The 12,285-nt window shown below is 44.3% G+C and overlaps 1 protein-coding gene across 10 annotated transcripts in view; it reads right to left on the bottom strand.

The window, feature by feature from the left end:
* Positions 1-12,285, bottom strand: part of ATM (Serine/Threonine-kinase ATM-like protein) — a 289,283-nt gene that overhangs the window by 36,996 nt on the left and 240,002 nt on the right. For 8 of the 10 annotated variants that reach the window (XM_086526409.1, XM_086526408.1, XM_086526410.1 and 5 more), the window contains exons 51-62: positions 4,621-4,687; positions 4,205-4,279; positions 4,007-4,108; positions 3,110-3,274; positions 2,919-3,032; positions 2,640-2,791; positions 2,361-2,565; positions 2,128-2,163; positions 1,509-1,571; positions 1,343-1,426; positions 1,194-1,277; positions 1,027-1,107 (exon numbers count right to left, since the gene is read on the bottom strand). In XM_086526409.1, coding sequence (XP_086382535.1) covers positions 1,027-1,107; positions 1,194-1,277; positions 1,343-1,426; positions 1,509-1,571; positions 2,128-2,163; positions 2,361-2,565; positions 2,640-2,791; positions 2,919-3,032; positions 3,110-3,274; positions 4,007-4,108; positions 4,205-4,279; positions 4,621-4,687 — 1,228 coding nt within the window. The remainder of the gene's footprint in view (positions 1-1,026; positions 1,108-1,193; positions 1,278-1,342; positions 1,427-1,508; positions 1,572-2,127; positions 2,164-2,360; positions 2,566-2,639; positions 2,792-2,918; positions 3,033-3,109; positions 3,275-4,006; positions 4,109-4,204; positions 4,280-4,620; positions 4,688-12,285) is intronic. The other 2 variants (XM_086526403.1, XM_086526405.1) reach the window with 1 other exon arrangement.

The following is a 12,285-nucleotide window of genomic DNA, read 5'->3' as shown; positions in this document are numbered from 1 at the left end:
GTGCGCGCTTTATTGAGAAAGTCCACAGTAAAAACCAAGAAATAAGAAGCTTATAAACGTCAAAAAGATCACAGACTACAATTCGGTTGCAGCTTGTCAATGTGTGCCAATACAACACAATTATAGATATCAAAGGGTCGTCAGCAGGCTGCAGCAGATGCACACTAGCGTTCTCTGCTCAGTTTAGCTCAGCTCAGTTTCAGTTTTCATTTCGTTCCATTTTACTTTAGCTCAGCTCAGTTACAGTTTTCAGTCTTTTACACAGACATTGTATCAGATTCACCATTTGTAGACTCTTTTGTCTCATAGGTCACTTTGGCCTTTTGAAGACGTTAATATATCATTTCATTTCATTTTCATTTCTGCCATGCACAATGTGCAAGAGATTGGCAGGCGGCTGGAATCTCTGTGTGGAGAATGCTTCCAGTCGTGACGACATGGAAGGTTTAAGGCAAATCTTTCTCAGCATCAGCTTTAACACGAGTAGAGGACATCTCAACGGCTATCATAGCAGGAGCTAGAGGCTCATAATTCAATACTGATCTCTTCTCTTTTTGAGTAAAGCAACTTAACGTCTCTCACACTATTTTGGTACAGATTATTCCAAGATTTTCATTTCTCTTTTGAAAACAGAAAAACATCACTAGTTGTAAGTACGAATTATCTTCTGGAACTGCAAGAAAGCCTGGCTCAAGAGACTGCACATTTCTTGCTAGCACCAAAGCTTGCCTAATGCTTAGATTACTCATAGAACCAGTCAGAAAAAGCTTGTGAATTCCAAGGCAACTGCTAAACAACAGAACTTGAGAGCAAAAAAATGGTGAATATTGAGTATCTACACAGGAAACAAACCATGCTGTGGACTTCATGAACACTTGAGGAAGACGATTAAACGGCCAAACCTTCCAACAATTACGTGCTTGCAATGACGAGGTTACAAAAACACTACTTCTGTCTTTAGTACCCAAGATGTTGAATGGTCCAGTCCAATGTAAGAAAACAGAAAAAACAAGCAGGATAAATGACCTGATTTATGGTATCAAGCATTGATTTCACAACTCCTTGATTTGTTGATAAGTTAAACCAAAGCGATGTGATTCTAAATACCTGCAAAAAGGAAAGTTAAATTTGTGCCAAAGAAAAATCAGTTTAAGTGCACAAAACCATCTTTCCTTCGAGAATTTCCTTCTTACCACTCGAAGATCATATTTATTACTGGTGATCAGACATTGGCGGTAGCTATTCAATGCAATCCTCATGAAAGTTTCTCTGTCACTCTACAGAAATGGCCTTTCAGTAACATTAAACACCGGGCATAATAAGCATGATAACAGTAACACACCTCAAGGCGATGGGCTTCCTCATTATCCATTGCAAGCTGCTTCTGTAGCTCAATAAGCTTTCTAGCTAAATCCACTCTAGCATCCTGCAAATGCCTCGTAACATCATTAAAAAGGGTGTTCTAGAACTCTAAGAACCGAACAAATGATATTGCAGACAACATTTGCCACCTGAAGTCGAGCAGCAGCATTTCCTTGAGAACCTTTTTTTGTAGATTCCCATTTTTCAGCCTGCAAAGCAAAAATTCTCTTTAAACTGTTGTAAAGACAGATGGACCTAGGGCATACACAGTTATGGTGCCGGCTCACAAGCTACTAGAGAACGAGCATCCTACAATTTAAGACCAGAGTGTTAAGAATGCAGACATGGGACTTAGACCTATGTAAGCTTTACAAAACTGTCTTGGGCAAGTTGATATTCAGAGGACTCCATGATACCCACACCTGGAAAACTTTGTCTTGACAATGCATTTCATGTTAACTGATGCGACTATGTAGTAGAGGATAGCAAGGGCAATAATGCAAGTGAGAAACCTCCATTTCTGGACTAACTCTAGTGATTATTGGAGCTGAGCATTTGCTGCTGCTGCACTGCCGACCAGCACCCCCTCTTTCACACACCCCCACACCCCCAAAATCATCTTCAAAGGTGCAAGGAATCATCAACATATATATAATTCTTTACCAGTTCACATTGACTGACATAATACAAACTCATATCTTATGCAGGTGAGATGTGCATTACTACTTCTTGCAGATCATGAATTCTGGCTTCTAGTAAGCATACCTTAATTCTCCGAGCCAGAACTTCTGCTTCTTTACTCTGACAAGACAACAGCTAGACCAATCATTATGTAAATAGAATCAAGACAAACATGGTTAGAAAGTTGCTAAATGCATTTGATAAGGTCCGAGGACATGCATAGAATATATACCCATAGATAGAATGGATGATTCAAGCAAGACTTATTTGTGGTGCGCAGGAAATTTAAAGAAGCAATACAAAAGTAAAAAGACCACCTTGTGGGTTCTCAAACGGAGTGCAGCTTTCCACTCATTAGAATTGAGGCGCTCTTCATAGCTTTTATACAATGAATCAGAATAGTGAGCCATTCGAAAAAATGCCCGTGACCGCTTTCCTACATTTTCAATAAGATTCTTGTTCTCCACCTTCTCAAGTAGTTGTACAGATTTTTGAAGATACTGTGTTAAAATAATTCGAGCACTAAACACACAAAAATCTCCAGTCACGTTATGACACAAATTCAAACCTTAAAAGTACAAAGTTAGAGCATATACCTGTCCGACCGCGTCTCAGCAAGCCATTTCCCTGTCAAACAGTACACACTCCCCAAACCCGCTTCTATATTATAATGATTGATAACATACTTGAGCAAATTGACAGCCATTTCCTGCTGATCTTGAACCCATAATATCTTTGCTTCTTGAACCTTCACATACAACAGGCCTGTTGGTGATTTTGCGAGAAAATGTGATAGCTCAAATTCACACCTTTGAACCAGCCATTAAAACAGTGAAAAGACTTAGCTCCAGTCTAAAAGCTTCGTCAGCCATTACCTTTCTTGCTACTGCCATGCCAACATGCTCCTGATCAGTTTCTGAATGTATGCTCTGTTTAAAATGTTGCTTGAGCTCATGGATAGCAGCCGAAGCCTGGTTAACTCGTCCAGCCTTCAAAAAACACACACAATGCTCATACAAGTTTCTAGTAGAAATTTCTGTTAGAAAGGAGGTCAAATGCTTGTTACCTTCCGTGCAAATGTGGCAAAATCCAAAAGCTGTTGCGGAACATGACTTTCACATTGCAAAACTCCAAGCAGGATAGTGTAATATGCAACAAAAGGCTCAAACAAATCAAACTGGTATTGCATGTGCCTCAATTGTTGCCGCCGGTCATAATCAATCATCGCCAGCTGCCAGAAAACATAGCTTCAGAAATAACGGCGTATCAATAAATCAACAATCTGTCACACAATGCAACAGCTGAATAAATGGATAAACAGCGAACTTATAAGGCTCTTGCCACCAGTAAACGTTTACAAAACTCGCATACTAGCAGCAATTGAAGCAAATTTTTTTACCTGTACAGGCTTTACAATGTGGGCTAAATTAAGTTTCTTAGTTCAATATTACACCCTTTAAAAAGCAACCAAACATTACTTGTACACAACTGCACCAATTTCCATGAGAAAACCTACATTTACTATATGTGATTCCTGAAACTATCACAAAATTTAAAACCGTACAACCATAAGAGGCCAAAGGAGCACTGTCCATAAATGGGCCACCCACATAAGATTAACTTGTGGGGCACCTTCCCCAGAGTTTCTTCTCTTGTCCCCAAGATCAAAGTTTTTAGCACACAAAAGAAAGCCTGGGAAAGGAACCTTCCCTACAAGCCTCAGTACTCTAACCAGAAAATGCAGTGAGCAGGCCTTTAAACAGGTATTTCCAACTCTTTGCACATATAACAAAGATAAAAGAACAATCAGTTTAAGTTTTTTCAGCTGAACTGACATGATATACACAGCAAGCTATGGATGGAAGGCAGCCCATGGCCTCTACAGAAATACAACAGCATAAAGACTTCAGAATGATAGAAGGTATGAACCTCAAACTCCATATAGCTGACAATTGTTACCTACATGCTCAGAGGCAGGGATAAATGGTCCCTGAAGACTCCTCGTGTGATCCTTCCTTTTATTTATCCACCGCACATCCCAAGCCTTACATAAAGAGTTCAAGATCTAAAATTTCAAAGGATTTGTTAGTCATTAGGTCAGAAAAATAGAAACTAATGAATTATGGAGCATCAATTTAAGAAACACAAAAATCACAAAAACCTGCAGCCTGATGATGGTTGGAAACACATTTCCAGTGCTCTCCAAACTGGTAAGAGAGATCAGCCTCACTAACTCCTGTACAGACCAACAAATTGTTTGAGCTAGTTACTAGCTGCCACAGCAAAACATGACAGGAAAAGTTAATTCCACCCAAACTAACTACTACTCTAACCAGATTCACTTCTTTTGGGAAGGTGTAACTAAGTTAAATGAGTGTGGTGAAAGCTACATCAGATCTGATGCTAGCAAATATATAAGGCCCATTAAGAAGTACTGATAAGAGGGGCTTAGAAGCCATTATCCCACAAAAGACTGTTGAAGTTGTCGTATTCCTAACGACAAACAGATTGCTCTTCCTCTACTAATTATTTAGACATGTGTATGTGCTACTTCATGAAGCCAATTTTAATTGTTACCTGTTTGGCACACTTCATTCGGGAGAAAAAGAGCTCAGCATCTCCTTCAAGCAAAGATCTCAAGCACCTGCAGAAAATCTCTCTCTCTCTCTCTCTCTCTCTCTCTCTCTCTCTCTCTCACCCTCTCTGTCAATGTAATCAGACACCTCATCAACATACATACCAAATAGAGTAGGAGACAATGGGCAACCCTGTTTCACCCCGATAGTGGAGTGAACTAAGTCAGATATCCCCTCTGGGGTGCGTACATGTCCCATCACTGATCTGTATAAAGCCATAATCCCCCAAATCAACACTGTGGGCACCCCCATCTCCTGCAGTCTGCGCATCAGTCGAGCTCTCGGTACCATGTCAAATGCTTTGCGGAAATCCACAAAACTACAATAAATCCGTCTCCCATGTGACCTGCCCTCCTCAATGATAGCTCTGAGTGTCAGAATATGGTCAAGAGTGGAGAAACCCCTCCTGAAACCTGCCTGTCCCTTTGCCCGTACACCCTCACCCTCTGCCCAGTTACTCAACTGCTGCTCAATAATGGATGCATACAATCGTGCCAGTGTGTGTCCAACCATAATAGTGCGGTAATTTCCAGGCTCTGTAGGATCACCTGCCTTGAATATAGGCACAATAGTAGACAACCTCCAAGTCTCAGGTAATCCCTCACACATGGCACGATTGAACAACACTGCAAGAACCTCCATCAGCATATCCCTAGCATGTATAAAGTGCTCCGCTACTAGACCGTCATGATCGTAAGCCCTCCGGGTCCTCATCCTGTCAATGGCTCTCTTTACCATCTCAGTGGAGATCACTAGACTCATTCGTCAGGACCTGATCCAGCTCGACACCAGGAGGACATGGATAGAGCCGCCTCAGGAGTTGAGCACGAAGATGGCTTTCTATAGAGAGCATCTTCTCCACCTCACAGGAGATGGGTTTGTGATTCGACCCAGCTACATGGACACACATATGTCTCATGGTTTGCGTTGTGCCATTGGTCAGATACGCACATCCTCACATCAGCTCGAGATTGAGACCGGTAGATTCAGAGGGATACCAGCAGACAGCAGGATATGCCGATTATGCCAGAGAGAGCCAGAGACAGAGTTGCACTACATATGTCATTGCACAGTGTTCTATGAGATACGGGGGCGTTTCCACTGCTTATTCAGAGAGGGTTTTGGTCCTCTATCTAGGGTCATGAGTTATGAGGATCAGAGATGTCTTGGACTATATCTACTTGAGTTACACAGGTATAGAGACACTTTACTGGGGAGAGCTAGAGAGAGGCAGTCCCAGAGACACATTACAGATTTCTTTTCACTAGATATGGGACAGCCAGAGGAGCAGCCACCACTGCAGAGCTCGTCCCACACTCATTCGACCACTACTGGCACTCTCATCGACCGAGCATTGGAGCTACAGAGATACAGACGACCGCGACTGAGGAGAGGAGCTACACAGCATCGACGGAGACTACAACAGAAGATTCGAGCCATACTCTCTCGACATCCAGAGTGCAGATGAGGATGGATCCTCACCATTTCTTCCATCTTTGTTTCACACACTGTTACATCCAGTTTACCGGGTACCTATTGTATCAGCTGCTACACCCACGTAGTTTTAGATTGTAGTAGTAGTAGTAGTATTTTGTTCCACTTCTAGTTCTTTTCTAGTTCTTTTGTACCCAGACATGGTATTAGATTCACTATTTTGTAACTGATTGGTCTCATAGGTCATTTTGGCCTTTTGAAGACGTTAATATAACATTTCATTTCATTTCATTTCTCTCTCTCTAGGGTCATGAGTTATGAGGATCAGAGATGTCTTGGACTATATCTACTTGAGTTACACAGGTATAGAGACACTTTACTGGGGAGAGCTAGAGAGAGGCAGTCCCAGAGACACATTACAGATCTCTTTTCACTAGATATGGGACAGCCAGAGGAGCAGCCACCACTGCAGAGCTCGTCCCACACTCATTCGACCACTACTGGCACTCTCATCGACCGAGCATTGGAGCTACAGAGATACAGACGACCGCGACTGAGGAGAGGAGCTACACAGCATCGACGGAGACTACAACAGAAGATTCGAGCCATACTCTCTCGACATCCAGAGTGCAGATGAGGATGGATCCTCACCATTTCTTCCATCTTTGTTTCACACACTGTTACATCCAGTTTACCGGGTACCTATTGTATCAGCTGCTATACCCACGTAGTTTTAGATTGTAGTAGTAGTAGTAGTATTTTGTTCCACTTCTAGTTCTTTTCTAGTTCTTTTGTACCCAGACATGGTATTAGATTCACTATTTTGTAACTGATTGGTCTCATAGGTCATTTTGGCCTTTTGAAGACGTTAATATAACATTTCATTTCATTTTTATTTCTCTCTCTCTATCATGTATGTCTATCACGATATCTCTCTCTCTCTCTCTCTCTCTCTCTCTCTCTCTCTCTCTCTCTCTCTCTCTCTCTCTCTATAGCGTATGTCTATCGCGATGTCTCTCTCTCTCTATCGCGCTGTTAATTTTCTTAACGCACTAACCTTTTAACCTTCCATTTTTTAAGTCTTTTAAGTCTATCGTCTAAGTCTATCGTTTGTTAAAATTAAGTCTATCCCCCTTCCCTCTCTCTCTCTCTCTCTCTCTCTCTCTCTCTCTCTCTCTCTCTCTCTCCTCTCTCTCTCATCGACCGAGCATTGGAGCTACAGAGATATAGACGACCGCGACTGAGGAGAGGAGCTACACAGCATCGACGGAGACTACAACAGAAGATTCGAGCCATAATCTCTCGACATCCAGAGTGCAGATGAGGATGGATCCTCACCATTTCTTCCATCTTTGTTTCACACACTGTTACATCCAGTTTACCGGGTACCTATTGTATCAGCTGCTACACCCACGTAGTTTTAGATTGTAGTAGTAGTAGTAGTATTTTGTTCCACTTCTAGTTCTTTTCTAGTTCTTTTGTACCCAGACATGGTATTAGATTCACTATTTTGTAACTGATTGGTCTCATAGGTCATTTTGGCCTTTTGAAGACGTTAATATAACATTTCATTTCATTTCATTTCTCTCTCTCTCTCTCTCTCTCTCTCTCTCTCTCTCTCTCTCTCTACATGACCGTGCGAGACCTATGGGACCACTCTCAGGATGGCAGTTTGGAACTGTAATGGTTCGTATAGACTTGATGTGGGGGCCTTTGAGGATAGCTTCAGAGACAGAGACATTGTTTTCTACTCAGAGACTCATCAGGCTCCAGGACAGTTGATGCCGCACATATCAGGATACAGATGGGAGACAGCTTGTAGGACATGCACCAGAACTGCACATGGGACTAGAGGATCAGGAGGTGTAGCAGTTCTTTTCAGAGAGGAGCTCCAACCACTATTGCACATAGTTCGGAGAGATGATCAGGCCAGATACTTGTGGGTGAGGCTGAGGGCAGAGACTGGACGTTTCTTGTATATCGCCATATGCTATTTTCCTCCCAGCACTTCAGTATATGCTTCACCCAGAGGACAGTCTCCTTACTCTGTACTTGATGATGATATCTGGGAGTTCTCCAGAGATGGAGACATCATACTCCTGGGGGATTTCAATGCCCGTACAGGCAGCTCACAGACAATCTTCTATGACACATCAGAGGAGATGCTTAGAGAGCTAGAGCCAGAGGAGTTGGGACTTGAGAGATGCTCACACGACAGAGAGCATACAGAGTATGGGAGATACCTGAGAGAGATGACGACTACTCACAGTTTAGCCATACTGAATGGCTTAACGACTTTCCCATTGTCTACAGGTTTTACTTGTTTTCCACATAGACATGGGTCCAGCACTGTAGACTATGTTCTGACACATCCGAGCTTTATCTCTCACATTCAGGATTTCACAGTGGGGCCCAGGCCAGTTGGGATAGCAGTAGATCATGCACTTTTAACATTATCAGTCTCCTTTGAGTACAATATATCTCAGGCCTCACGGGATGGTGGACATACACGCTATACTTTTACACCAGAGACTGACTCAGTCTATGTAGAGGAGATACGTAGGCTTTTATGCACATCAGAGCCAGTATACACAGTGGAGGAGATCACATCTATGCTGACAGTGACATTACATGGGGCAGCGACAGAGGCATATCCACACACTCAGCCTGGGCAGAGACGTCGTTCTGGGCACATGCCTCAGAACAACTGGTATGATGAGGAGTGTCAACAGAGGAGAGCTTAGATACAGCGGGACCTTACATTGGGAGTGATCACCTATAGACAGTCTCGCATTGCTACACGATGACTAGTGCGGCGGAAGAAGCGAGCTTTCTTGGTCCAGATGGAGCAAGATTTATATCAGCTCTTCCTTAGTAGAGATTTAGGAGAGGCTTGGCGTCTATTCCATGAGAAGTCTCCCCCACCAGTGATTACTTCTACAGAGATATGGGGGCAGTATGAAACATCTTTATACACTGTACCTGGACAACCACCATTACCAGACCCACCACAACCATGTCCGGCTACGAGCACCTTCTTTACCACTGAGATGGTAAAGGAGGCCATTGACAGGATGAAGACCAGACGGGCGCAGGATCATGAGGGTTTGGTAGCAGAGCACATTATACATGCTGGGGATTTGTTGGCAGAGATGCTTGCACGGATATTCAACCGTGTCATGTGTGAGGGTCTCCCTGAGTCTTGGAGATTATCTACTATTGTACCTATCTTCAAGACAGGTGACCCCACAGTGCCGGGGCATTACCGTACTATCATGGTAGGACACACATTGGCACAGTTATATGCATCCATCCTCGAGCATAGGCTGAGCAGTTGGGCAGAGATTATGGGCATACGAGCACCTGGGCAGGCTGGTTTCAGAAGGGGTTTCTCCACACTAGATCATGTCTTTACACTCAGAGCTATCATTGAGGAGGGTCGAGCACATGGTAGACGGATATACTGCAGCTTTGTGGATTTTCGCAAAGCCTTTGACACAGTGCCGAGGGCCAGATTGATGCACCGGCTTATGGAATTGGGGGTACCCACAGAGCTGATGTGGGGGATCATGGCATTGTACAGTTCAGTGATGGGTCATGTACGCACATCAGAGGGGATATCCGACATAGTTCACTCCACCATCGGAGTGAAACAGGGATGCCCACTGTCCTCTACTTTATTTGGTATGTATGTTGATGGGGTCTCTGATTATATTGACAGAGGAGGTGATAGAGGTGCTCAGCTTGCAGGGACATGGATCCCTCTTTTATTGTATGCTGACGATATCGTGTTGATATCAGAATCGCCAGAGGGTATGCAGAGACATTTGGACGCATTGCATAGTTTTGCAGAGGATAGTGGATTGTCTGTCAACCTTGGTAAAACCAAGGTCATGGTATTTAATACCACGCCACAGTGGGTTAGGAGATCAGCACCTACTTTCACATATGGATAGGACAGTATGGAGTACACTGATGCATACACATATCTTGGGGTGGTCTTTAGTGGACCGAGGTTCACACTGAAAGTAGCAGCAGACACTAGATTGACTCGTGCCTATGCAACCCTAGGTGGTTTAGAGAGGATTTGCTCGCAAGTTCAGTTCCAGGAACCTCGAACAAAGCTCTTGCTTTTCGATACTTTGGTCGCTTCAGTTATGCACTACGCGGTTCAGGTTTGGGGACCGCCTATTGACAGTGCTGGATGGACTAATATGGAGAGACCCCTGATATCTATGATTTCTAGGCTGATTAGAGCCAAGGCCTCAGTCCCACATGACATCATACGAGCGGAGCTGGCTGCCCCACCTATGGAGGTTGAGGCACTCACCAGATCAGTATCATTTGTACACAGCTTATGGGACACCACCAGGGACAGGTATGCCAGGCTTGCTCTCGAGTCATCCAGACAGCTGGCATTACAGGGAGATACATCATGTTGGTATGCACAGATGAACTCATGGTTTCAGCATGGACAGGCTGCCCCCTTTCCAGTATTCTCTTGATGCACCATCCTTGGCTCTTACACGGATGGAGACTACTAGACTTATTCGGCAGGATCTTATCCAGCTTGACAGCAAGAGGACATGGATAGAACCATCACGGGAGTTGGGTACGAAGAGGGTTTTCTATAGAGAACATCTTCTTCAACTCACGACAGACGGATTTGTCACACGGCCCAGTTACATGGACACACATCTATCTCATAGGTTACGATGTGCTATTGGCCAGATTCGCACATCTTCACACCAGCTTGGGATTGAGACAGGTAGATTCAGAGGCATACCAGCAGACAATAGGATATGTCAGTTATGCCATGCAGAGCCAGAGACAGAGTTTCACTACATATGTCGCTGCACAGTCTACTATGAGATTCGGGGACGCTTTCATTGTCTATTCAGAGATGGTTTTGACTCGTTAGACAGAGTCATGAGATATCAGGATCAAAGATGTCTCGGATTATTCCTACTTGAGATTCAGAGACATAGAGACGCTCTATTGAATGGGCAAAGACAGAGACAGTCCCAGAGACGCATCTCAGATTTCTTCAATCTGAGTACCACAGAGTCAGAGGGGACACCACCACCAGAGAGCTCGGTTCCCACCCATACACACATCAGCGGTACTCTCATTGATCGAGCTATAGAGTTAGGGAGATCGAGACGACCGCGACTGAGGAGGGGAGCCACGCAGCACCGGCGGAGATTGCGGCAGAGGATCCACAGGATTCTAGCACGACACCCAGAATGTCGATCGGGATAGGCTTCATGCAGCATGCTACTGCTATATTGTATCATGGTGACACTTATCCCCACTTTGTACCTTTATGGCATGATACCAGTGCTCAGCCTACCAGCCACCCATAGGAGTCGGTAGCACTCCTATCAGTTCTTTGTTTGTAGTTTTCTTGTTTGTACCCAGACTTGGTACTAGACTCATCATTGTAATCAGTTGGTCTCATAGGTCATTTTGGCCTCTTGTAGACGTTAATATATCATTTCATTTCTCTCTCCGTCTCTCTCTCTCGCCCGCACTCTTATCACGTTTTTTCCATTCTCTCTCTCTCTCTCTCTCTCTCTCTCTCTCCTACCCCGCGCGTTGTCCCCCTTGCCACCCACCTCTCTCTCCCCCCCCCCCCCCCCCCTCTCTCTCCCCGCCACCCCCCTTGCGGACGGCGATCAAGCATGAGGAAGATGAACGATAAAGCCGACCCCCTAGAGGATGCCATTCAAAAATGCAAAGAGGAAATGACGGAGATCATTACCAAGATGAACCGCAATCTCTGGGGTACAATAAACATGCTCGAAGCACGCTGGCAGACCGAGTGACAACCCAAGAGGAAGAGATCGCGTCACTCAAGAAAGATCTCGCCGAAGCACGATAAAGAAACACACTGGAAGAGGGCGAACTGCAACCCTCAGTAATCGAAGAAATTAACACGATCACGGAGCAAGTACGGGCCATCAAAGAGGAGGAAGAGCAGCATAAAGAAATGATGACTTCTTGGGTGGATGTTCTTACCAAAACTTAACAGAAGGCGGACGAAGCCGAGAAATGGATCAAGGTGGCCAAGAATGGGAAAGGCAAGGAGATAACGTCCACGTCCACGTCCACACCCAACAACATCATTAATCAGACACTAGAGGAGGAGCAGAGGAGAAGGGTGCGCGCT

This window comes from Adiantum capillus-veneris, chromosome 13, assembly GCF_014529385.1.
Source record: "Adiantum capillus-veneris isolate H3 chromosome 13, ASM1452938v2, whole genome shotgun sequence".
NCBI classification, from domain to species: domain Eukaryota; kingdom Viridiplantae; phylum Streptophyta; class Polypodiopsida; order Polypodiales; family Pteridaceae; genus Adiantum; species Adiantum capillus-veneris.
Note: the sequence above shows the minus strand (reverse complement) of the source record. Positions and strands in the feature narration are given on the sequence as shown.